The 27233-nt window shown below is 44.9% G+C and overlaps 1 protein-coding gene across 1 annotated transcript in view; it reads left to right on the top strand.

Annotated features, from left to right (window-relative positions):
- Window positions 1–15161: 15161 nt before the first annotated feature.
- Window positions 15162–27233, top strand: part of LOC119461216 (nuclear migration protein nudC) — a 32998-nt gene continuing 20926 nt past the window's right edge. The window contains exons 1-4 of the mRNA XM_037722442.2: window positions 15162–15329; window positions 15761–15838; window positions 16266–16448; window positions 23452–23514. Coding sequence (XP_037578370.1) covers window positions 15252–15329; window positions 15761–15838; window positions 16266–16448; window positions 23452–23514 — 402 coding nt within the window. The 5' untranslated portion in view covers window positions 15162–15251. The remainder of the gene's footprint in view (window positions 15330–15760; window positions 15839–16265; window positions 16449–23451; window positions 23515–27233) is intronic.

Raw genomic sequence — 27233 nt, 5'->3', positions numbered from 1 at the left:
GGCGTGCATTGAGAGAGAAGCGCTTATGCTTACAGAACTAGCATTTACGCAAACATCAAAAGCGTGGGATCCGCTGATCTTTCTTTTTTATTGCCTGATTTGAACGAATACGATACAAGAGCGAACATTAAGTGCATAATAAATGTGCCAGCAATCCGTCGGCCAGCGCAATGGGGCTAGTAACACCTTATGGCTTCTTTTGTCCAGAAGGAAACATAAATAAAGCACGCGCGAACCATTGTGTTGTCGCGCCGCTTTAGCGCTCGGCAATTTCTGGAGGGCGTTTTGCTTGTCACGTATAGACTCTGAGAGCGTTGGCATCTGTACACTCATTTCGGAGGACGCGCTGTAAACAATATACTGTTGCGGACGAAGACCGCGTTGTGCGCATCGCGAAGAAGTTATTAAGATGGCGTTGTCTTCCGCGTGCGTATACAGAGGCTAGAGGATAGGAGGCCAATTTTGAGTGATCAGAGCCCATGCTGCTGCCGCAGTAAATCAGTTCATAGCCAGAAGAAGCCAGAGGCAGCCCGATAGATGGATGATGATGATGATGATGATGATGATGATGATGATGATGATGATGACCCTACAATATATGGCTCACATCCACCCTGGTGGTTTGACCAAGAATTGGGCACCTTAACTATTTACATAATATTTCAAGAAACTACAAGTAATGTGCAATTGAATTGATCAATCAAAACAGACAGAGACAGTCGAACCCGGATATATCGAACCCGCATAAAACGAATTATTGTGTATAACGAACAGCAGTAAAATCCTCTTGAACATTTTTGTACAAAATTTTTATTTTACCTATATATCGAATTGCCTATACATATATATCAAAGTTTTTTTGCGATCCCCTTCAGATTCGATATATCCGGGTTCGACTGAAAACAATTCCTAAACAGAACAATTTATAATAGTAATGTTAGGATTTTACCAGCAATGACTTTTGTTGATTCTTCTTCTTCTTCTTCTGCTTATTCCTTCAGAGCACTGGCTTGAGATAACTTGTGCGCATATGTAAGTTACGCAGTTACGTCTAGCTGACGCTGGTCCACTTGTCTGCGAGGCTACGCATGTATGTGTGATTGTGTTCTCGGGTTCTTTTCGCGGCTTTCCTTTCACTCGAAAACTCATTTCGCGTTACATTCGGTTTCGCATTATATTCGGGTTTATGCGGTACATGCCCGGATATGTCAGTGAAGCGAGCTGCCGCGGTGGGGTCACCGCTATTTGTGGCAGCTATAACTCGCCAGGCTCTACACACGCGGTGCCACCAGAGGGCTCCACGGCAGCAAACGGCATGAACCACGTGGTATGAAGTACTACGCAGAAGCCCTGCAAGCCCAGCGCCCTGCAACCGCTCCCATCGGCTGTCACGGCGTCCTTTCATGATCGTGCGAACTTTTGACCCTGCCTTCGTCTACACGTGTCCTCGTTTGGCGTCCGGCGTCCCGTAATCCAACAACAGCGTGGTCGGTGAAATTTCGTACCCTGCGATCTGGCTTATAAGTGGTGGCCTACAGACTGTGTAGTGGTTGCCTACACACTGTGTGTAGGTCACCACTGTTATAGGCCACCCCAGTGGTGTACGTCACCACTGTGTAGGCCACCACTGTTATAAGTGGTGGCCTACACACGGTGTGTTTACGCGATCCCCTGCACTAATGCCAGTGTATTGCGGCGTGTCGTGTAGGTATCATGTATAAGTTAGACTGTAAGTTGTACATAAGCCGAGAACGCAACGATCGACTTTCTCGGACATATGCGTGGAGCACTGCTGTTGCTCAAGCTTTGCTTACCAAATGCTTCAACAGCGACGGTTTGACCGAGTGGTTAATTGAACGTCCTTAAACGCGGACTAACAGGCTTATCGCACGCATATTTCGGCGTACAAATTTAGAAGCTTTCCCTTTCCCCATTTTTTGGTCGCGGTCTCTACGTTTGCCTGAATCAGGGACACAATTGCCATTGTTTGATTATTGTGTCGAGAAAGGAAGCATCGAGAAAGGAAGAAAGAAATTACGTAAATAACTAAATAAACATTTCATTCATTACTTAATGTACTGGTACAGCTGTTAATTTGTCCACGTAATTATTTAAACATTCAACGTGTTACTTTTGTGTGTATATTGTGCACATAAAGCAAATATACCTTCCTTTCGTTCGTTCTTTCGTTCATTCATTGTTTTGCTGAAGAATGTAGCACTTATATCACTGTGTTTGCATATTGCAATTATACGTAATTTTGCAGTGGGTGTTTGTAATCACAGGTGTGTTTCTTATCAGTGCGACATATAAAATTCTAACCCCCCCATCCATTTGCTTACTTCTGTAACGTAGCGTCTGTTATGGTTCACGTTTCAGATGAGTGAAGATAAATATTCTATCCCGTCGTGTTGCTTGACAGACAAATATGAGTCCGAACTCTCGTAGGTGAATGTTCAAACACGCTATGCTTATAATGCCTATTTCAAGACACATTCTTCCTCGCCTTAAAAACCATTTCTCGCATGTCGCACAGCAAAGTTTCCCATTTTTTTTTTCTTCTGAAGCGATAGAAAAAGGTCGCAGTTTCGTCCGAAAGGCGAAGAATCGATTGAGATGGCAAATTAGTGGACAGCTATACGAAGTAAGGATAGTAGTTTTATCGGCCGTGTAAACATGTAAATATAGGCATATATACTAACTAAATTAACAAGCATGATCTCACGCGCGCACAAGCAAACATGGACGCATTTCAGTCGATGACCGCGGAAACTCGCTGTCAAAACGCTGGAGTGAGTAAGCGCGGTAGCTGCAGCAGCGGCGAGCGAATTGACCTTCGTGCCGCCGCTCGCATCAACGCGAACTAAGCCGCGAAAACACAGCGTAGGGCGGACTCTGGCCCCGCCGCAGATGGCTTTCAAGATACAGCGGCCCGGCGGGCGCGCGCGCGGCAGCTCGGTCTTAAGGGCGAGACACACGATGCGATTTTGCGTGCGATTCGTCGTACGACGCGCCGCATCGGCCGCCGCACTCAACAAGTTTTCAACATATTCTCCTGCAGGCGGCGGCGGACCGCCGCCGCCGCATGCGACCAACCTGCTGGATATAGTCGTACGACTGTGCGATCGGTCGGACGGCCGCGGCCAATGACAGCGCCGCCAGCGTGTACGTCATGGTGACGTGGTAAAGCCGGCGGGGCGGTGCCGGCGAGCAAGCGCTCCGATCGTCCCGGTGATGTTTTTTTTTTTTTTTTTTTTTTTTTTTTTTTTTTTTTTTCTCCCTGGTCGAGGCGCTGGCCTCTTTGCCGCTGACGGCGTCACAAAAATCGGGTACACTTTGTTTCTGACACGAAATAACCTATAGAATGAAGTGAACTCAAAGTTGTGTATGTTATAAAACGTTGCGCTAAGTAGTAAATCTTTGACGTGGTATCGATTCGGAAGCGGTCAGCGCAGACGCCGCAACAGTCGTCTATGCGAAGCGGCTCGCCTGACTGGAATGTTTTCTCATCGCTACCAACGGCGTCGGGAAAACTAATTGTATTGCCACTTATGAGCGACATAAATGTTCAGACGTTGATTGTGTTGACGAATATGGGCGCTTTATAACGAGCTGCGGACGGATCGCAAGGGCTGTCGACCCCGGATCCGACGGCCAGCGAGCTAGGCCTATATACCGTCTCCCAGCGATCGCAAGCTCGCCTGGCTTGATCGTTCGCTTTCGTCCGCGCCGATAAAATCAAATGTATCGCAATTTAAGCGCGACATAACTGTGTGCACGTTGTGCTGACCGACGTAGGAGGATTATTACGAGCTACAAGCGGTCGTGTCGCAAGCGACACCGGTCTCGGATTCGACGGCCCAGCGAGCTAGGCCTGGCAGCTCCTAGCCATCGGCGGCTGTCGACGGAGCCCACACTGCGGACGCGGCTTTGCGGAAACACGTCTACGCTGTTCGCACAGACGCGTTTTTATTGTGATCGTTTGTGCGAAACTAGAGAACTGTGCAAATACGTTTGTTTTCACTTTGCGAAGTTCCGCAGTATTCCGAGCGTCCATGCAGGGCTGCCGGTTGTGGGCGGAGCTACGCATCGCACGTCGTTCGTACCATGTGTCCCGAATCGTCGTATGCGGCAAGTCGGACTCCGACGCGTCGTACGACGGATCGCACGCAAAATCGCACCGTGTGTCTCGCGCTTTACTCGGGCCGCCCGGAGTTTAACGCGCGCCCTCCCCTCCCTCCGGAGCGTTGCGCGCGACTGGAAGACGGCGCGCTTCCTTCCCGCTCCCCTCCGTTGCGTGCGCCAGATTGAGCCGCGATCGCCGGCTCTACCTCGCACGCCTACAGCATACGGCGTGCGGCGACGATTTTATCGCCCTTGGACTTAATACGGAACCTCACGGCGACGGCGATGCCGACGGCAGAAATTCGCCTGTAGTGTCCATAATGAAAAAGAAGTTGACGTGGTGCAAAAGCGTACACGTTAGTTTGACGCGCACGCTCCATAGCATTACGCATGCGTTGCGAGGGGTTTCATCTCTCAGGAGTAACAGCAACGGACGACCGCCTTTACATGAAAGTGCAACCTTATCATTTTACCAAGGAGGAAGCTACCAAAGTTTGTCCCCTACCATCGAAGGTGATAGCCCGTATACCGATGTAAAAGCGAAATGAAAACAATGGCGTCTTTAAAAAAGAAAGAAAAGAAATAGACCTTATACTTACCGTTGACTTCAAATGTGGATATGTAATTGAGTAAGAACTGCAAGGCCACGCGATCAGTTGTTTGCTAGCGAAAATTTGAAAAGTGTAGTTTTCACAGAGAAGTATACGCACGTACGACGCTGAGAGCGGTTACTGTATACAGTTAAGTAGCGCACTCAAACGGCATCTATGCTTGGGATACAGATTACCCCGCCTGGTGAAACGTGGCGGCAGCTGGAGTTGAAACGTCGACTTTTCTATTGATTACATTTAGCTGCGGTGACGTGCCTAATTTGTTCTGTTGTGAATAGGCTAATAGTAATCTCACTTCCTCTTTTCTTGTGCTCGCCAGTGCTTTCTTACACAATAGCTGTAGGTTGCGGAAGGACCACGCGCTATGACTGGGACGTCATCTAAAGAAAGGGCCGTATGCGCTGCCGTATAGACGACTCTTCATCGGACGAAATACCGGTCAGCCCTAGGCGTGGCCCACTTACCTTAAGAAACTAGTGGACTCTCGGCTTTCCCGTGTGACGTAACAGCATGACGTCGAAGCGCGGAGGCCTTCTCCACAGACAAGGAAGTTCTTGCTTGAGGAGCTCGGACGCAACGTGATTTTGTTTGAAAGCTTCCTGGGTGAGGGTGAAAGTGGTGAGCGGTTGCATGGTGCTTACGAGTTGTTCAAGGAACAAAGGGCACGGATGGACAATACGGGCTCTCGTCGCAGTAAAGACAGTAGTCTTCATTCACTGCGCAGTAACCGTTCTGAACGCGTCATTGTTTCTGCATATTGTATAGACGAATGACAGTAACCATCTAAAAACAATGGAGTCCAACAGCACTGAAAGTTACACTAGGAAATAATTTAAGGCCACGTAGTGAGCACGAGAGATAACAACGGTTCGATTACACAACAACGCAATGTCTAATCACATTCTAATTACCCGAAATATCACTGAAGTCTAGAATCGCAGTGACAGCTGCCGAACACGCAGCAAATGTTCATACACAGTTAAATAAACACCTCTCGCTCTATTTCCCATCCAGATAGAGAGAAGAAGAAAAAGTGGACACCGCGCTTACGTCGAAGCAGCTAACTTACGTCACTCCAAATAGGAAAGAAAGAAAGAAAACAGTAGGAAGAGTCGCTCGCTTCAATGACGTACGTCCCATTTTAAAACTCAGCCACAATTACGTCGCTCCCCAAACAACCGCGACCTCAAGCGTGCGGCCGCGCTGTGATCCTCAAACAATGACACAAGCCGGTAATAACAAATGTCAGGACGTGTACATCTGGTAGGCATTTTGTCGTGGTACGGGTGCGCGCCTCACAAACACTGTGGTTCATGTCGATGCATACTCCCGTCATACCCCATTCAGGAAGGCTGAGCCCATCGGAGAGCACAAAGGCATGGAGCAAGAATCGCTTCCGCGTTCGCCGGACCATTTAATGTCTGACCTTCCTTTCCCGACCATTACCGGAGTTTACACAAAGAACAATGCTCACTTTCAATTGTTTATATAGAAGAGACTGCCACGACAGGCCGCTTGAGGCGCAGCGAAAGCCCGTCACATTGGAATCTATAAAAAGGAAGATCCTACTGCCGTCGACGTATACGCATGCACGCCGTTCGATTGTTCCGATCCCCCGGTCGTGCCAGCACCTCCTGCGCGTATGCGGAACACATGGGTCAACGCTGCCATCGTGGCACATGAGGTGTTGTCAAGCGCCTATTTTCAAAGTCCCGCAGTCACAGTACGAGTATAACTCAGAGGAATACACGTTCGTGACGCGCGTTTGACGTTCCCACACGTAAAGGACGGGAAAGGCAATCAAACGTGTGAAAGAACTACCTTGTGTTCGGAAAGAGCCGCTGTTGTGCGGAGAACGCGGAAGGTCGTCTGCCACGGAGCGGAGGTCAACGCGATTTGGAGCACGCTACACAGAGTCAAGTCTTGCCTACACAGTCGACTGCTCTAAGTTTGCTGAAACCGAAAAGAGAGTGGCTGCTGGGAAGAGAGGAGTACACTGCATGCAACGAAAGCAGTGCCTGTCCGTCCAACTCTTGTTTTCGTGACCGGGAAGGTTTGAATGCGAGCGGCTTTTCCGATCGTCTCTCAGGAGGCCATGCTGTGAGGAAGTGGCTATTTGTTTATACCGCCCTTCCTGAGCACGGTTCGCTGACGTTCGAACTAAGAGATGATGATCACTTCTTGGGTCCGAGGCGAGCAAACAGTGCAAGGTGTTGAGACGGAAGGAAGAGCGCCGAGAAGAAAACGGGAAATCGATGATTAATTCACGCCGTTATGTTTACCTAGTGCATTGGCGTATTCGAGGACGAAAGTGTGTTGGCGTTTTTGTCCGTCCGATGGAACTGGATCGAGGAATCAGGGAAAGTTTGGAGCCTCGGTATTTTTGAAATCTATTTTACGATAAATGCCGACTTCCTTGTCACGAGTAAAGTTTGCACGCATCATGCGCGATGCGCCTTGAAGCGGACAAATTAATTTTCAGCTGCGAAGTTTTCCTTCCCGAGGAACTTTCCTTTGTAGCTTCATGTTATATTTGACACTAGCTTTTGTCTCGCCAAATTCAGACGGATGGCAGTTTTCCCTTGCATGGATCTACTTCTACAACAGATTTGCGCAATTATTTTGTTTAATCATTTTCCTCGCGCACCTTGTGTTTAAAACACATCACCCAAATCGTCGTGGTGGTGGTGATGATTTTAATGGTGATTATTATATTAATGATGATGAATATTATGATAAGGATGACTGGGGTTGTGTTATGATGGTCACTACTATCACAACAGGCATAAGAATTTGCACGTGGTACTTGCTTGCGCATATGCGGTGGCGGCGACGTTGTTTCTTGTTTTTCTTGTTCGTTTATATCGTGTGCTGTTCGCGTTCATGATTGGGGGTTGCGGAAGAACTGAAAATCCCTGCTGGGGACACGTTATTTTTTTTGCCCGTCATGACAAACGCTGCAATCATTGAAACACAAGAAACACGAGCATAATAACGTCTACATGCAGGCACGATAGCAGCTCGAAGTACGCCTTTCGATAGAGATCGATATATGTATGACATATAAAAGAGCAGGCTATCTTTGACATTACAATAACCAGCAGAGCCAGCCAACTCTCGCATTGTGCTGAGCTATGATGGTAATGCAACCTAACTGCGTGCCTAACTGCGTATCTTTCGGTAATAAAGAAACGCAAATAGAAACGACACGTAAGTGCACTGAAAGGATCAAGCTTCAACTCCAATGCGCCGAAGCGAATCTAAACAGCGAAAACTAATTGAGATACAGATATAGGTATATGAGTCTTGTATATAATTGGCAGTCTTTAATGGAAAGTAGAGGTGCGCGTTGTCTGCGGCGTCCATTATAATGTGGTCAACACCGCAACGCGTATACTATCACGCTCAAGGGAGAGTGGGTTATTGCAAACTAAAGCGCACGAATTACTTGTCAAGACTCCACGCTTTTTTTTTTTTTTAGCACATTGCCTCACTGAAGGGGAAAACAACGTACAAAACATGTTGGTGCGCACGTTTGGCGAGCTGGATTGCATGGGTTGCGCATTGCACGAACCTTCCAACTGCACGTGGCCACGTCCTCTCTCTATATATACTTCTAGATTATTCTTTGTTGTTGTTTGCTTTCTTCTTCTTACTGTATCTATAGCGCAGCCAAATAATAGAGTTGTTAGCTCGCTCACCATTGTTATTTACACCGTAAGTACGTCGCACAGAACTAAGCCTGCTATTATTTCTCCGCGTACTCGTTCGACTCGATTTGCATATCTGAAGCTGCGGAACACCCGAGCTGACAATAAAGTGAACGCCCTTCCTCGTGTTTCTTCCTCCTTCGTCGTCAAAAAGAACAAAAGAAAAAAGCAAATAAGGGATAATAAAAGAAAGTAAGTTCCGCAGTTCGTTCAACCTGAAGTCCCCCATCCGTTCACTAATTTCACCCTCTATTTTTGCCCCCACTACAAAACATCAGCTATCCATGCATGTACGGTAGTACTAAATTTGTGCCTTCAATAAAGAGCGGCGCCGCGTGTGGTCGGTCCGGCCCAGCGCTTCGAGTTTTCCGTATCCCTTCTTCGTTTTCTTTCTTCGACTCTAAATTACGGTGTTCCTGCCTCGTATATAGCCCACCTCTTGAAGTGCATCCAGAGAAAGAAAGCCCTCCGGTTTTGGAAAATGATGGGCAGCCGGCCATTCCAACGGCACATCGTTGTTTCGACTTCCTGCTCAGTGTATACCTTCAAAACGCGTTAAGTACGGTCCAGACTTGTTAAAATGTACTAAAAATATATACTTATAAGTTTCAGTGTCACTTAGCTTCGAGTTGTTGATTAATTCGCCCTCGTGCTGCGATCTGCTAGCCCCCTGCATGCTTCGTTCGAATGGTATACAGAGCGACCGCACCAAAAAGGCGTTGGTTCCGGGTTCGATCCCCGGACCCGGACGAATGTTATATATAACTCTTTCTTCCTGAGAAACCAGTGTGGGTTTCCTTTGTATCTTCCTGGTATACAGTCCGGTGGATGACAACTTATCCCTTCCGTGTGCCAGGGGCGTAGCCAGAAATTTTTTTCGGGGGGGGGGGGGGGGGGGTTCACCGGAGGGTTGCATTTCCTGCGGCAAGTGCATGGGCCGCTGTGTCTTCCGCTGTGTGCGAGCGTGCAGCCGTCATTTGCCTTTACGTCAACAGATTCAGAATGGTACAGAATATTTCACCGCACAGCATAGATATGGCATGTGTACGCATTTTAAGTAGTGCGTGCAACTCATTTCTGCTTCACTTACGCCGGTGCAAACAGGACGCGGCCTTGTACCTCACAGAATCTCGACTGATTGGTGTACTAGTGATGCAGGAATGAACTCCGGTGTTGTTCAGTGCATAGTGCACATAATCAATTTCTCAGGACGCGTGAACTCCTACCAGAACTGTCAGCGCCTGCAACAAGAGTTTACTTACGCTGTACTGCGCACAGCAGTAATTCATGCTTGTCGGCTGTCTGTTTCGTGAATTCTGTTGCGAGTCGGTGGAATGTCACTGCTGTCATCAACCCCTTCGTGTGTACATTGCTGGTTTTGGATTCCACAACAAAACAGCAACTACCAGCCTTCCGTAATTGCTGGTTTGGGATTCAACAACACAACAGTAATTACCAGCCTTCCGTAGGCTGGTAATTACTGCTGTGAAACAAGAGAAACAAGAGACGTTTCTCGCGCAGAACGACTTTCCGCCGCGTTTCCGCTTCGCCATGGCGAAAAAATCGGCCCGAGACCGATTTGGCTCGCAGCCAGTTTTTCTGCCTGTTTTGCCGCCTGGGCGGGCGGATTTTTGCAAGATTTTGCCGCTTCCGACAGCTTCGAGACCAAGTGTGAACGTAGCCTAAGATCCTGCGCGAGCGCGGCCTAACCGGCACCTGAAGGGAAGCGGCGGAAATGTATACCGGATATTTCGACCACCTGGGGTATTTAACGTGCATCTAAATCTAAGTAAACGGGCCTCGAGCATTTTCGCCATCATCTAAAATGCGGCTGCCGCATTTGTTGCTTCATTTGTTGCGCATTTGTTGCGCATTTGTTGCGCATTTGTTGCGCATTTGTTGCGCATTTGTTGCTTCAGAATGCGGGCGGCCGCCACATTCTCGCCCAAAACATCACAGAGTGTAAAAGCCTTGACAAACACCGTGACAGTTTTTTCCATATGCAGACATGATTCGCTGTAAATTACCAACTCAAACGGAAGCGCCCAGGAATGAAATTGTGATAGTAGCACCGGTTTCATGAAGTATTTCAGCGCGAAGCGACGATGAACAAAGAGTGGGTAAGTGTGTGTGTGTGCGTGTGGGGGGGGGGGGGTTGAGCCCCCCCCCCCCCCCCCCCTGGCTACGCCCCTGCCGTGTGCATACAGGGTGTTTCACTTAACTTGGGCCGAGAGAGAGCGAGAGAAAGAAACGTTTATTGATGAAACATTGTCCCGAGCGAGGCCCGGTATCACCCTGAGGTGGGAAGGTTCCTTAGTCCACGAATCCCCGCGAATACACGCAAAATTGCCGGGCGACTGACCGCTCAAGGCACTTTGCGTGTATTCGCGGGCTTCTCTCACGCTCGGAAAAACACTTTTGTGTCGCGCGTATTGAGCAACAGAAAGCAGTTTGAGGAATTCTTCATGTTGCTCTACAATTTTCTCATTGACACTTTTCATCTTATTATAATAATAGAGAAGTTGATTAATTAATTACGACTAGTAATGAACTAGGCGGAATGGAAAAGATAATCTGAGTATCTCCAAGCGATGGCAAACAACATTACTTTGGTTCTGTTTAGCTACGTGGCATTTGCATATTTTTAAAGTTTAGCTAGAGTTACGTGGGACACAAAGGACAAACGGGGGTAGTCGATATTCGAGTCGCAATTAAGAATAAGCAATGGAGTTGGGAGGCTATGTAATAATGCGTAGGACATATAAGCGATGGTCTATTAAAGTTGCAGAGTGGATGCCAAGAGAATGGGAAGCGCAGTCGAGGACGGCGGAGAACTAGGTGGCGGGATGGAATGGAAAAAAATTTGCGGGCATAATATGTGGTCAGCTGGTGCAAGGCAGGGGGAATTGGAGATCCATGGGAGCGGCATTTGCCCTGCAGTGAACATAGAATAATAATAATAATAATAATAATAATAATAATAATAATAATAATAATAATAATATGATAATGATGATGACGACGACGACGGCGACTCAGAGTATTCGATCTGGCACTCTCATTTTGTTTATTCACATTAGGAAACACCTTGCATTTCCTTCTCTCGCAGAGATGGATGGATGGATGGATGAATGGATGGATGGACGGACAGAGATAGAGACAGAGAGAGACAGGCCGACATATGCTGGCCTCTTAATGTAGTGGTGGTAGCTCTTGCCTCACCTTGCCATAGCGGGAAAATTATGTGACACATTCCGTTCACGGCCGACCGACCTATATCCCACGTCTGCCAACTGCTCTATAAAGTTCAGATCAGTGCTGCAAACGTCAGAGAAAGTTTCCTAGATCTAAGGATTTGATGTCTTCTATGGGGAAATAGGGAAATTTGCCAGTGTCTAGGGAAATTTCGCACTGAGACATGGAAACAAGTGCATGGAACGGCTCACGCGACGGCGTGTTCTGATTTCATTCACTGCAAATTAGCTACACATTAGCGTGCGAAGTATAAATTTGCATCGTATACTACAGGCGCCTCGTGCACGCGCGTCACCAAGTAAACGACAGCTAGGGTGCGGATTCCTTGGTCTCTTTATGGAAGTGCTCATTCTGCAGTTTTGCCGTTGGTACCTTATAGCCGTGCTGTCGATGTTAGCGCATTCAGAATGAAATATTTATCTGTAACCAGCGACACAAAGGTACTACTGCAGCACCGAACAAAGGAGCACAAGCGAATTTGGGCGTAAGCGGACACATACACTTAACGCTGAGCACAACGATGAGACCGCAGCGCTTAACAGTCGACTAGACAAGCTTATATACTAAAATTTACTGGAAGCCGCCTATAAGCGGAGCAACCTTGGACAGGTCATGTGTTTGGGCCAGTATTTCTTTAGAGGAAAGACAGAAAATTGGCCGCGTATCTGCGTGCTTCGCTGCAAATGACACCTAAGCGCTTAGATGTGGTGGTGCTACGTCTGTGCACGACATGCAAAACAAAATATTCGCATCTTTACATTGGTGTCGCAAAGTTGCGCAGTTTTTTGACATGGTTACATTCTGTAAGGGAGGTCCGGTGCTCAACTCTGTAGGTGGTCAGGCACTTTGTTCTAGTTGGAAAACGAATCTAGGCAAACAACAAATAAATAGGTGCTGACGTTTTCTTCTGTGACTGTGGCTCAAACAGGAGGCATTCTTGTTGGCATGGCATCTTGCACTGTGACATAATTTAAGCTTGAGTGCAGTGACTTCATTATTTGAATGCCTTAAAGCGAGTTTAGAAATAAATTTGAACTATGCTTTGAACTTGAACTATGAACTTGAACTATTGAACTATTTGAACTTGAACTGTGTGCTTCCATAATGCAAACAAATGCTTATCCTTGGAGAGACCATGTTGACAAACTGGTTATTAACCACATCTTGCAGAAATCTAGAGAAATTTCAGCAGAAACAAATCGCATTTGCATTATCCAACTTAAATTTGGTAATTGTCTAACATGCGCTCATCTTGGAGGTATACTCCCTCCAAAAGTAAATAAATGAATAGATAAATAATCAATCAATAAATCAATCAATTGTTTATTATAGTACCCACGAAAAGTTACGGAGCCTTCGTACTGGTGCACTTAAAAAAGTAATACGCAAGACAAAAATTAAGAATAAGACATGTGTGGTAGACAAAACAATGTCAAATAGAGAAACAAATAGGGAAACAGAAACGAGGAAGCGGGCGTAAAAGGGAGTTAATCATAAAACATTATTATCAAGATATATACAAAACACAGGGAATGAACTCTGAAATAGGTCAATTCTGTCTTCGAACCAAATCGTCACTATTCCTAATACGAATACTTTTCGAATATTTCAAGCCGTAATTGCGCCTAATTAAACCTAAAACTGGAGCAAAAGTACTGTATGTTTTCACCCCCGCGGGCAAATTATAGACAAAAGAGACGAGAACTTGCGAAGTGGAGCAGGCTACGTAGTTAGCGATACTTTAGAGGCTGTACAGCGATCATTCGCACTCTCTGAAGAGTCCTGTACATGTAACGAAACTATTATTTGCTCCTAATGCTCCATTTGTGGTTTTAATAAGCAAACCACAAATGGATCATTAGGAGCATATATGCGTACTATGTAATGACAGAAACTTGCAAACTTTAAGAATACTAGCATGTTTTATATTAATGGTAATAACGGCTTTTCTTTATTCGAAAACCATTCGATATTCGATTCGTATTCGATTCGGTCTCAAAAATCACTAGCTATTTGCACACTCCTAAATATTTGCTTTGGGCACGGTTGTTGGCTCCAAGTACAACGACCAACGCTGGTGTTAAAGGATATCGTTCTCGCAAGCACGTAATCGAACTTCACTAATTAATTTTTAAACTAATTATCTTAGGATTTGCAAATTCCAAATTGCAGCCGGTGAGCCTGCAAGGAATGTCCACTTGGAGAAATAATTAAGTGGGTGACACCATTTTCGTGATATGTGCAATCAAACTTACAGTAAAAATGCACTGTCATTCCACTTATTTTTTTTAACAAAACATAACTTTATGTATTGAAGCACGAAAGTAACTGGACCACCAGTGTATTTCTTCGCAATGTTCCGGAATTAGTATCTCGAAACTGCATGCATGGTGTGCATCCTGAGAATTGGTTCCAATTGAATACGCCTTGCGATCTACCTGGCTTTCATTTGCGTATTGCAGTGTGTCATAAGGTGATTAGATTAAAACTTAATTTGTGATTTTTGTTAATTACTCGATTACGTCTTTCGATTTATCGTGCAGGTAATGCCCGCCTCTTCGAGTAGACCAGCTCAAGGACTAGAATTGTACCATCTGCCACAGGCGATTTTTAAAAATTGGTTAGTCTTCGCAGGAACACCCGGTATAATAGCTGGGAAAATCGGTTTTTGTTTTATTTAATAATAATCACTCTTTTTCTACGAAACAGACAAAAAGAATGTGTGATGTTCGTTTAAATCTCGCGCGTTTCCTTTTTCTAACCACGCACTTCACGTCACTATGTGCGCACAGTTGAGAAAAACCATGGAGAGAAAAACGCTGCTCGCAGCTTGGGGGCTGTCGAGTAGTACGGCTACAGTAGTACGGCCGTGGTCTGGCCTAAAGTCCCTGGATATGATTGCTTGTCCGACCTGGTCTGGTCACGGAAAAGCAAGCAGCAAGCGAAGACAACCATTTCATCGCGGTGAAAACAGTCTGTGAAAGTCATGGTGAAAGTAGTGACCGTAAAGGAAGAAACAACTCACTTGACTAGAGTCGCCACCTACTGGAAGTAAAGAGGAAGAGGTAACGTGAGCCACGACCAGTCTAAATGGCCTCCGAAATTGTATACGCTTCGCGTGCCGCTGGGCGCTTTTGTGAATCGAAACTGCATAACCACATCTTGCGAAAACAGCGAAAAGTAGTAGATACTTAAGTGATTTATATCATGAAGGGTTCTTTAGAGCGACTAATTGCCATAAATTTTTCTCAGTTCCACTGTAGCAAACTTTAAGAACTCGGAGCAGTGAAAGTGAAATCGTAACTACAATTCATTTTTGTTAACCAGCTCGCGCCCAATTTGGCACAATTAAGATTGCTATTTAATTTAATTTAGTATGTAAATTTGGCTTTTTTATATTATTTACGTGCTTCTTTAACAATATCATGATGTCCGTGACGCTCGATTTGCGCATTGCCAGGCAACGCCGGTAAACGACGGACCAGACGGACGTGCACTGGCGGTCTGAGCCAGAACAGATTAGTGAACCGACTACCTCGTTGAAACAACAATGCCTGAATCCGACGTTGAGAAATTCGACGGCATGCTGCTTGCCTTGGCGCAACAGCACGAAGGTGGCGTGCAGCATGTGAGTTGACTCGAATTGTGGTGGTGCGCGGCCGCCGCACCGCTCGTGGTTGTCACTAGGCCTAACGACGTAAACACGCCCGCATGATCCGGCGATTGACGGATCTCCGAATGGAGCCGGCGTGGTCTTCCTGGTAGATAAACCAACGTCGCCTGAACCAGAAGCGTTGAAATGATCTTAGTTCTATTGAACCTTGATCTCTCAGTTTATACAAGTTTGAGCATGACTATGTAAACGAGCTGCATTGACGATTTTTTACTGGTTTATCGCTCATGTTGATTCTAAAAAAAATTTGCTTGCTCACGAACATAATGAGCAAAATATAATAATTAGCCACTGAAAGCATAGTAGTGGTCCACTTTTAGATACGAAATAGCGCCCCAACGGCTCAACCTTTTGTAGTAATGATGTGCTTTCGTTTTGTGTTCTAGCTCCTAGAGACCATCTTCAGCTTTCTCGCCAGAAAAACCGATTTCTACACCGGCGGTGGACCAGGCTCCGCGAAAAAGGTGGGTAACGTAGCCTTTCTGGTGTGTGTCCCTAGGGTTGATAATATTCTACTGTAACTTGAACTGTTCGAGTATATTTCGCGTCAGAGGAAACAGGTGTTGATTGAAGTAATTTCGCTGGTCACCTTTTGTAATCAGCTGCGCGTTTTTGAGGCGACCTGTTCGTTACGTTTCTGGTTGTTAGTATAAGCGCCATCAGTTAATTCGGTAGCAGTGCAGCTCAGTGACTAACTTTTCAAGCTGGTGGCTTTTGTAGCTAAGGAACTTACTTGAACGAATAGCGTGGCAGACGATTTTGTAGAGACCGGTTTGCTGCCGGCTAGCTGTCTGCTACTGTGCCGTGTCTACTGTGCCATGTGTATTGCTACTATGTATTGTTGTATATTGGGGATTGTGTTGTCAATGGTTATTTTCACATGCGTTTCAGCTTATACTCGAGAAGTTTTCTAAGTACGAGTCCATGGCACTAGCAGAGAAGGCGGAGAAGGAAAAGAAGTCAAAGGAAGCAGAGGAGCGGCGGAAGGCGAAGCTCAAGAAGGACAAAGAAGAGTGCACGGTTCAGGAGATCAGCGACGCCGAGGCTGAAGCCCTTCAAAAAGAACTGGAAAAGGTGTGTACCACTGTTTAGCCCTGCCAGAAATGGCAATATACAGTCAGCCACAACTGTTTAAAGATAGTTTGACTCGATGTCACGAGCGCGGCTTCTCACCATGCCAGTACCCAAACATGGTGGCCACGATGATGTCGGTGCACCATATGATCACTCGTACATCGTTTTGCATTTAGATGGTGACCGTTTTTCACCAGATTATTACTGTTGTCGATTTGTCACCCTGTGCAAGACACACCAGCTATGCTGTCACGCTGTCACGTTTATTTTTAACGCAGCTTACTCGGCCTGCTAGTATCCTAAACTCCCGATACCTGAATGCAGCTATGGGAAATAATCGTTTTTCAAGCTGGGCGTTTACTGTTTAGTGGTTTGGGACGAACATAAAAGGCATTCTCTTTAATTTAAATACCACATTTAGATACCGAAAGCTGCATCTCCACAGCGCAGATGTCTAAATCAATTTAGTGTCATTATTCTCAAAAGCGGATGACAAGTGTATGAGTAAATCATTGCCGCACAGTTGCAAATGCACCAGACTTCATACTCAGCGTGAATATTTTGAGTAATTTCTTCCGAATTAATTGTGAAAAGCAATGGGGCAATTTTGAAGGCAATGTAGAAGGGATGACACAAGCATTGACTTTCAGCTGTATTCCGGTCTGTGTCTGTTCTTTGCGCTGCTACATCATGAACGTAATTCAACTTGCCCAGTTTTCTATTGTGCGAAGCATCTGTTGGACAGAAGATTTGTGAAAGAGCCGAATTGTCATGTAGCCTGGGTGCATAGGCTTGAATCCAGAGTTTCAGACAGTAGTAGTTCTATTAAATTAGAAGGGCTGTGCCTTAACAGAACGGAAATTCATCTTTGTTATGAAACTTGTGTCCCGTAATCTTTTTTGGCCAACTGAACAGCCTTTTGCCAAGAGCAGTGAAGTGAACACGAGCATTGCCGAGTCCTGGCTGCTTTGTGTAGTGCAGTTTTAACTCTATATAGGTACTTAAAAACTGTAAAATGCGAGATGGACTTCACCTTTCTCCTCGGAGCTTTCAAGCTGCATAAATATATGAGGTGGTCAACAGGGACACATCATAGTGAGCTGTGGCCATGTGGGCAGTGGCTGCATTACTTTTGACAAAAACTGTGTGTATACCTGCCAACTCTCCTATTTTTTTTTTATTATTTTTTTTGTGGGGTTTACGAATTTGGGCTTGTTCTATGATGTTATGAATGTTACGTCGAGTTTTATGAAAAATATATTCTGTTTGCAAAAGTGTTGAAGGTGTTTTAAGAATGGGGTGGCTCAAGATTGCAAAAAAATGCATACAAAGAAGTTATGATTGTATCTATCTATGCCTCCCAGTTGTGGCAGCGCAAGATGCTATATACCAAAGGCAGGGTTCTCCCCAGGAATTTTTGAGGCGTGGACAGACATCTTGCTATTGGGAGGGGGGGGGGGTTATACAAGCAACTTAGCCTCTCTCTCTCTCTCTCATATTTCAATACGACCACGCCGCCGTTTTGAATTGTAAGTTCACCAATTCTGCATTTCTGACGCATTAACGACACTAATGCGAGCCGGTGACGCATCCTACAGCAATCACCAAACTTCGGCACCTCGTCTGGCATTGGAGATCTTCCTGTGTCCGCATGGCAGCAGTTGCGAATCGCGATGCTAGTTTTCCCATTTTTTGTTTGCTTATTTTGCTCTTAATTATGCACGGCAAACTATGTTGCTGTGGCTAGCTAATGCTCAGATCTATCCTCCTTACATTGCTTCCAAAATGGCAGTGTTAAGTCAATAGAAAGTAGTGTGCTCCGCAGTGCGATGGCACTTCCCGATTTTCTGCCTGATCCTTGTCGACAGCCGCACTAGGAAAAGTGCGAGTTTCTCAACTTCTATGCCACTTTTCTTTTTAATAGTTCACTATTTGATAAAGGAACACCTGAGGATTGCGAAAAAGACAGAATGGTAATTTTAACCGGTCAACAGGAGTGGTGCACAGTAAACCACAGCAGTGGGCGGCATTTTCACCGCCGCCCACTGTAGGGAGAAACCCTGACCAGAGGGGTACTTACTTTCAGCAACTTACAAACACGTTCCCCGAAGCAGGCGAAATTGGCAGCAGCAAAGTTGCTGCAAAAGTCACTGTGATCTAAAAACTGTGTGTTCTTTTTCAGTCTCTACTGCTCCCAGTTTTGTTAAATAAAGTGCAAGTTTATCCCACAGCAGGTGTGTGTGCTTAGGACAAACTTTTGAAGATCCCCCACTTTGTCACGTCCACTGGATATTTACAAATTTTAAAGTTCGCAGATTGACGTTTACGTTTATGTACACTTTTGTGAGTGGGACTATGCATAGTTTCAATCTGTCATGCAGTACTTGTTTCTGTAGAGAAATTCTACACCTGTAGAAGAGCAATTATAAACAGACAAGTTTGCTACTGTTGAACGGAAAACCACCTCTTTCGAACTGAATCTCAATACAGTGTGCATGTGGATATTGTGATGGTCCAACTGAACCCTTACTATGTTCATTGCATTGTTTTTATTGATACATCATTCTTGCATCATGTTGTTGGAAGTTGTGATTTATTAGTCGAATGTATGTAACCACGTAAAAGCACTAATTGCTCAAACCTCCACTGTTCATGCTGGGGCTGTGAAGTGGCAGTCGCCCACACTCTGCTTTGTCATGAAACTCTGGCCACTTTGTGGATCACTTTGTGGTCCAGCAAATAGAGGAACACTTTACAAAAGTTTACAGAAATGGGTACAGTTGATTTCTGTTAATTTGTGATCAGTTTCTCAGTCTCTATTAATTCATCAGCTCTCGAGAGGCACAGGTGAATTTTAAGGGGAACATTAGATATACTGTATTAGTAAGTTGTAGTTTTGTTGATAGAATAGCATATGTGCAACTTAATTTAGAGCAACGTTCAGTATGTTAGAAAAAGGTAAAGTGATACTGGCGGCAAAGCCACTTTCTGATGCCAGTTCCCCGTGATGACTTCTATTATGCCGATGGCTCATATTTGAAAAAGTTCATATTACAAGTGCATTTTAAGTAGCTTGTCCAGAACTTATTCAGGCTGTAAGCCTTGTAGACCGTCAGTGAATATCATAACTAGAGGCCGCAAGCGCTAAAAAATGATGCTTTAGGCACCTATAACAGGTATAGGCACCAAATACGGTCCTTTCGGCATGTATGTATAGGCTCAATAAGAACTTCCGCTGTGCATCTAAGAATAAATTATTATTTTCTAACGAGCATGGCCCACTAAACGTCCATTTTGTGAAATTCATATTTTCTCGATAAAAGGAATAAGGCAAGTTGTATAGATTACAAGAGTTACCTGAAGTTCAGTGTCATTGAACACCACACAAAAAAAAAAAATTGTGGATTAGCAGTGACAAACAAGCACCATCTCCAGGTTTTTGTGTTTGATGTTGCACCTTATTTCGTTGACTATTGATTTGCATGCAGGAAAAGAATGCCCAACATGCACCCAAGTTAGTGGCACATATTTGTATTTAGGAACTTTCAGAATTGCAGAGCGTTCGCTGGTAAAACCTTTGACAGTTCTTTTAGTGCTGAAAAGGTGGAATTAGTTTTGAACTAATTCTATCAGCAACATGTCCACTGGTAATGGTGGCGAACCTTTCCTGAACATTCAAAATCAGCCCCATATTCTGGGACAGAGTTTCACCCAAGCATTTAAGTTTGTCGATAATGTCGGCTAAAACCGTAAAGTGAGCCTCAAGTACGCTAAGTCACCTTCAAGTGCATCATCATGTAGCCCTTATCACAGCAATGCTCTTGTCTAGTGGAAACTTGTTAATAACAGATTTTACACCAGCAAAGTGTTTGTGGCAATAATCGGCAGTCTTTAGCCAAGTTTTCAAGTGGGTGATAACATTATACACAAGTTAAGACTAAGACAAAACGCGGAAAAGGATATTTTTAGTCTCTGGAAAATTCAGTATGGGCACCAATGTTGAAATAGGCATTTATAAGCACAATAAATGTTCGGCTAAAATCTTTCTAAACCCATAGTTTGTGCTTATATGTTAAACAGGCATTATAAAGATCTAAGGAAAAAAATAGGCATTTTGCCTAATGTTGTGGTCTCTAATCATAACAGATAAATTAGTGATTCTAATCACTTTCGTTACACTGAGCATGACTGTAATATTTCGCATTGCTTATCAATGATCTTCACTGTACCCTTGGCGGGATACACTAAGTCCACTTTCTCGAGCCGAGATATTTCAAAGTATGATCTAGACTAGACAGCGGAAAAATTTTACTTTCAAGATGGCTTGTAATAGTGTGAATGACGTCCATTGCAGTGAATTGTTTCTGCTGTCTTACTCGATACTGTGTTACATGATATCCTTCCCTTGGTAGCTGACGGTGGCTCTGCTGCCTGCTTATCCGAGTCACCGTCTAAATTCCTGCCTCTTGATCATGTGCACCACCGGTGTGAGGTGCATTGGCAGTGTATGGCACTCACAGTGATTACTGGGTGTTTGAAAGGGAGCACTGTGTGAACTATGCAACGAGCAATGAAACGAAAAATGTTAAGCATAAAGAGACTGAAGACGGGGGTGTGGATTATTCGGTGGTAGCTGATATCCTAGTTCAGATTAAGAGGACAAAATAGAGCTGGGCAGGCCTTGTAATGCATAGGGCAGATAACCGGTGGCCTATTAGAGTTTTAGAATGGTTAAGAAGGGGAAGGAAAGCATAGTCGAGGACGGTAGGGAACTGGGGGGTGGTGTGATGAAATGAGAAAAATTGCATTTACTAAGGAGAAGTCAATTGTCACAAGATAGGGGTAATTGGAGATTGCTGGGAGAGGCCTTTGTCCTGCAGTGAACCTAAATAGACTGATGACTGTGTGGACCACTTGCTTGCAGTGCTTCTGATGTTGCAGCCACCCACAGTTGAACCAACAAGGTGTGCAGTCAAGGCACCTAGGCTGGGTTTCATGTATATGCTGCAGTAGAAAGCTGTCTGATAACTCATTGCAGTTTAGGCTTGCTTACCCACATGGGCTAGCCATGTAGCACCTCCTATGCTTGTATGTCTAGAAGTGTCAAAGAAATGTTCACTTCACATGGGCTTGAGACTCTGCACTGTTCTGTGCCTGCAGCTATTTAATAACCCACTGAATTAAGATCTAGATATGCTCGCAAAACATGCGGAATACTTCTATGCCTCTAGCAGAATTTGCAAGGACTAATTATTGTCATTTTATACAAATGGTAATTAAGATGTCTTGGAACGTCAGTATAATAAGACTGTAGAACACTTATCGCTGCTAGAAATGCTGAAGGGGCTTTGGGTACCGGCTGGCAAGTGTTACGAAATACAAAAACAGGTCTACAAACATGGCATTCATGGTGTCTTGTTGGTTTGCATGCTTTTGCTTGCAGTGCACCATTGCTGTGTCTTACACCACAGAACACACAGTGTATGGTGGTACCATTGTAATAATGGATAATTGCCCTATAGTAAACTCATTTATGCAAAAGTCACAATCCTGCATTTAAATAAAGAGCACCTAGGGGTACGTTCACATTTTGCCCATGTATGTCGAGCCCAAACACTGGCTTTAATAGCTGATAGGAACCATCTTCCTGCAAATAAAGAAGCAAGCCTAATTTGACCCTTTACCTCCCAAAGGAATTCCGAAAAACATATGAAATTTAATAATTTTTGTATGTAGCCATGAATTTTTCTGTCATTCAGATTCTGAAAATATATTACTTGTCTCTTGATACTTGGTTACATGCTTTTTTCCAGGCTTCTCCCACCTTCTAATGCTGAAAAATACTGTAACTTGTTTGGTGGCGGGGGGCAGCACGACATCGGGTTGAACGAGTGTGACTTGTCATTGGTGATATTGGTAAAACCTCCAATAACTCGAGATTGCGGGTTAAAGGATTTAGTACTGTGTTGAGCTGTAGCCATCGTCTTGCATTTGTGCACCATGTACTTGCCAGTATTGTAACCCTGAACCTTCTGTATATGTGGAAGTTTGCTGAGGCAAACAGATTAACCTTATAAAAAGAACAAAGGTTAACAAAAGGTTAACAAAAATTAAAATCTTATTGAATAGCTGCCACACATGTACTCTTAACGCACTGGATGTCTGTGCTGGATGGGGTAATCCTTTAAGCCAGTCAGTCCTAGGCTTTGAATCACACGTTATGTCAGTGTATACCTTGATGCTGAATTCACAATGAAGCAGACTGCAGCGGATGACCTTTAGACCTCTTGAAAGCTCTGGAACTTTATCGTATAAGTTATTTTAAACAGAAGTCTTGTAGAAACTAAAGGAAGGTCCAGTATGGATTGTCTACCGAATGTTGTAGTCACATTTAAATTTGATACATATTGTAAGCAAGCATACTGGATACTTTTTGTTTTCTTTGTTCGTTTATCTTGGGCGTGCATGTTTGCAAGAAGTCAGGGGTTTTGGTATTGGGGACAAAGAGGTGTCCCCTCCTCCTAATTGTGCGTGCGAGAGTGTGTCAGGCACGAGATCAGTTCTGGGCAAGTGGTCCACATCCTCTGCGTTTGTGGTACGCCTAGTGCTGTGCGCATTCTTGTGTGTGTGTGTGTGTGTGTGTGTGTGTGCGCGTGCGTGCGCAGTGTGGCTGAGCAGTTCAAGGAATTGCTTCAATGTGTGAAATTGAAAGAACTGTTTGGATCTGTACAAGTGAGTTGTGTGTCTTGTATGCTGTAAATAAGTTGTTTCAATAATTAAATGTAATTCGTGTCCTTATTTCAAGAGTAATTGTATTGATTCCACCCATTTCTAACAATATCTAAACTCGCTTTAGTGTATTTTGCATATCATGATTGTAAACGGTTCATAGTCTGCTTGAACACCTGTAAACATGCACTTAATTTTTTTCTGTCCTTCTTCCAAGGCTCTAGAAAAACTAACTAGAAATTTAAATCACATCTATGCTTGCACTATGTTTCAGGAAAAGGAAGAGAAAGCAAAGAAGGCTGCTGAGGCACAAAAGGAAGACAAGGAGGAGAAAAAGGTAAATGAAAAAGATGCCTGAAAGGAGGGATGGGTGTGCATGCAGAGTACAAGGTGTGTTCAAAAAGTATCAAACCTTCTTCTTTCTCGTGTAAACCAGTGAAGTGCAGGAGGGTTCCTTTAGTAGAGATATGATGGGGACATTCATGCGCATGCGTGAATCTTTTTTTTTTTTTTTACACCCGCAGAAAGTACAAGTTGCCGGCAGTTGGCCTATGAGTGAGGACGCGTAGTGAGCGCTTGTCAGATTCCAGTAAGTTGTAAAATGACAGAACAACATGAGTAGCGATATTGCATCAAATTTTGCCAAAAGCTTGGCAATACCAAAGTGGGAACCATTCACAAAATTCAACAGGCTTTCGGGGACAATGGCATGAGCACCTCACGGATAAAGGAGCGGTACAACCGCTTCAAAGATGACCGCCTATCATTGGACAGTGAACCACATTCAGGCAGACTCTCAACAAGCCAAAATGAGAATGTTATTGAGCAAGCGCGGACTTTGGTTATGGAGGACTGTTGCATCACAGTCTGAGAACTTGTGAAAGAGATAAGGGTGAGCATTGGATCAGTACATTCAATTTTGACTGAGGATTTGGATGAGGAGAGTGTCTGCGACATTCATATTGAAACTGCTAACAGTGGAGCAGAAGCAATTCTGTCTGGAAATCGTACTGGACCTGCTGGACAATGCAAATAGTAACCCCAACTTTTTGAACACCGTGATCACAGGTGATGAATCGTAGGTTTATGGGTACAACCCAGAAACCAAGATGCAGTCATCACAGTGGAAACATCAGACATCCCCGAGGCCAAAAAAAGCACAGCAGGTCTGCAGCAATGTCAAGATCATGTTGACCGTTTTCTTTGACTCCCATGAGGTGGTGCATCATCAGTACGTACCACAAGGCCAAACCATCAGAGAGGAATACTACCAGGGGGTCCTTCATGGCCTTTGTGATGCTGTGCGGTGCAAACTACCACACCTGTGGGCAGCAAAAACTTGGCAGCTCCATCGTGATAACACACTCGCCCATTCTGCGCATCTGATTCAGACTTTCTTCAGCAAACAACACATTCCTGTGGTCAGGCTCCCTACTTCGACATGGCTCGGTGTTACTTATGGCTATTTCCCAAGCTGAAAATGCTACTGAAAGGAACCCGACTTGAGTCAAGAGAAGGCATCATGCGGAATGCAACGGACCGCCTTATTACCATTCCATAAGACGCGTTCGAGAAGTGTTTCCAACAATGGCGGTAGTGCTGAGAGAAGTGTGTGCATTACCAAGGAGACTACTTTGAAGGAGATTAGAGTTTTGTACCTCCTAATCAATGAATGAATTTCTGCTAACCAAAGTTTTGATACTTTTTGAGCACACCTCGTATACCATAATGTCTGTAAATTTAGACACCACTTGCTCATTCTTTTGCACCCATTTTTAAAAGGCCCCAAACCACCTCGGATACTTTGAACACATTTGAAATGTTCATATTGTGTACACAAAGACGCGGTGACCACCTTCAGCGAACATAGCAGTGCCACTTGCTGAGGGGAAGCCACACACTAAATATACCATACTGTGCACCTCTCTGGGCTTTTCCAATCCCATCTTCACATGTCATAGTGCCAGCAAGGTCGTGCGTGTGACGTCACCAGGGCAAATGCTGTTGATTGATTGTGGGATGAGAGAACCAACATGGAGAGAGCCGGCTGTGTGTTCCGAAAAGGGAGCAACGCGATGGTGGCTGCCTAGTCGCCATCAAAAGCCCGTATATTGGCTGTTATGGCATCATTTCAGATTTCTTGCAGCTGCATGCTCATTGTAGGCTGGTACACAGCTGCCACTAACAAATTTTCGATGTCAGAATGGTTATGTGTCCTTAAAGGTTACTATCCTTCTGGTGCTGTCATAGGTCCCCAAAATATGGAGATGCTCACTCGATAATATTTTTGTCGGGCTGTATACTCACTCTCACTCCTAGACACGCACCTAGAAATACTCGCCAATGTTTACACGCATTCATTGACACTTACTCGCACCCACTAATCTCGCGTCCACTAACACTCGTCAGCACTTACGTTCGTACTCGCATGCACTCTTACTCACCAGCGCTTCCTTACGCTTGTATGCATGTCCATTCCCACTTGCCAACAGGCACTTATGTTCTTTCATGCCCACGGTCACCAACTTTTGTTGATACTCACATTAACTGGCACTCAGTCACTCCAACTCACCAGCCCTCACTCCTGTTCACACCCGCGTCTAAGCACATCTTTTGTCACTCGCATTCTATATCCCATGTCTGTGAAATCAGTGTAGAGCATGTATGAGTCGCTCATGAGTGAGTATGCCGGCCTTATGGGCGCTGGGATGCGCTGCCGTAGAAATGGTGCACGACAGCAGCCAGCATTTCCATTACCGTACGCTCTTCCTGTGTCTGACCGTGTGGAGAGGGTTATATCGTGTACACTCGGCTGAGGTATGCATTTTACCGCTGTGATGTGTGTCTGAATACAATTCAATTAGATTTTGTTTTTCCTAGTGAGCACTAGTACCCAGTTTCTATGGGCTCAGAGTAAGGAAGTAATGGCCACTCGAGTTGAATGTACACCCACGTTTATAGCTAAAATAAAAGTTGTGTTCCTCCGATTTTGCAATCAGAAAAAATCCAACCTGCAAAATGTGCCTTCTCAGAGCTAAAATTTGTGTACTCTTGGGCAGCTTTTTATTGCTGTCTATGCACCACAGCATGTGTTTGATATTCCACTTTTCTCAAACGGCTCCTCAACCATCACAAACGAACCTTGACTAACCAATTCTCCAGTTCGGCTTGATGCATGCGTTTCTGGAGCATTAAGAATATGTCATGGGGCTCTGTTACCACTAGCTTAGCACGTAAAAGAACTTTTTAAATGAGCTTTCATAATGAAAGCGGCGTGTTGTCACCAGCCCTCGCACGAAAACTTGCTATGTCATCTTGTGACGACGCTGGCTGTGATAGTAGGCTGTTTCCAACAGCGTGAAGCTTTGGTTTCGTATCCAATTGTTATGTGTCGACAATTTTCCGACACGCTTTCTAGAAAAAAAGTGTGCAAACACTGTATGCCAGGAGCATTTTTTCTTCTATTTTCAATGCCATGGTGACTTTTGCCTGCCTTTAAATGGCCCCTCACCAGGTTTGGTCATTTTAAACTGACAGGAACAGCGAAAACATCACTTGCTCACGATCGTATCTGCAACGTATTGCAGCATTGTGTGCCAGGTAAACAGCTGAAATTTTAAACCAAATACTGCATACCCTCTCCCCCCCCCCTCACTAGGTAGCTCTGCTCGCAGCCAGAGAATCAAGGTTACACACTCACGTGACTACGTAAGACGCAGTGCTAGCTACATTACTCATCATGACATCTGACTACGGTTAATCATCCAATATGAAAGGTGCAACGTCGCGACCACTGTGAATGCGTCGCGCAGCAACAAAAAAAAAGGAAAAGAAAAAAAAATATGGTTGATCCCTCTTTCATTGGAATCAGTAGAACACGAAAGTGAAACGTGTCTTCACAGAAGCTGTTGCATGTTTGCTTCGTGAACTCAAGGTCCGCTGCAGTGAAAGGCGCACGATTTGCGGGCCGGCGACCATGTTTTAGGTTTGCTTAGCATGCAGTGTCCTGTTGGCGAGCGCCGTCCTGCTGTGGAGTGGCTTCGGCGAAGGTGCGCG

The sequence above is a fragment of the Dermacentor silvarum genome, chromosome 8 (assembly GCF_013339745.2).
Source record: "Dermacentor silvarum isolate Dsil-2018 chromosome 8, BIME_Dsil_1.4, whole genome shotgun sequence".
In the NCBI taxonomy this organism is placed as follows: domain Eukaryota; kingdom Metazoa; phylum Arthropoda; class Arachnida; order Ixodida; family Ixodidae; genus Dermacentor; species Dermacentor silvarum.
This window is presented reverse-complemented; position numbering and strand designations above follow the sequence as displayed.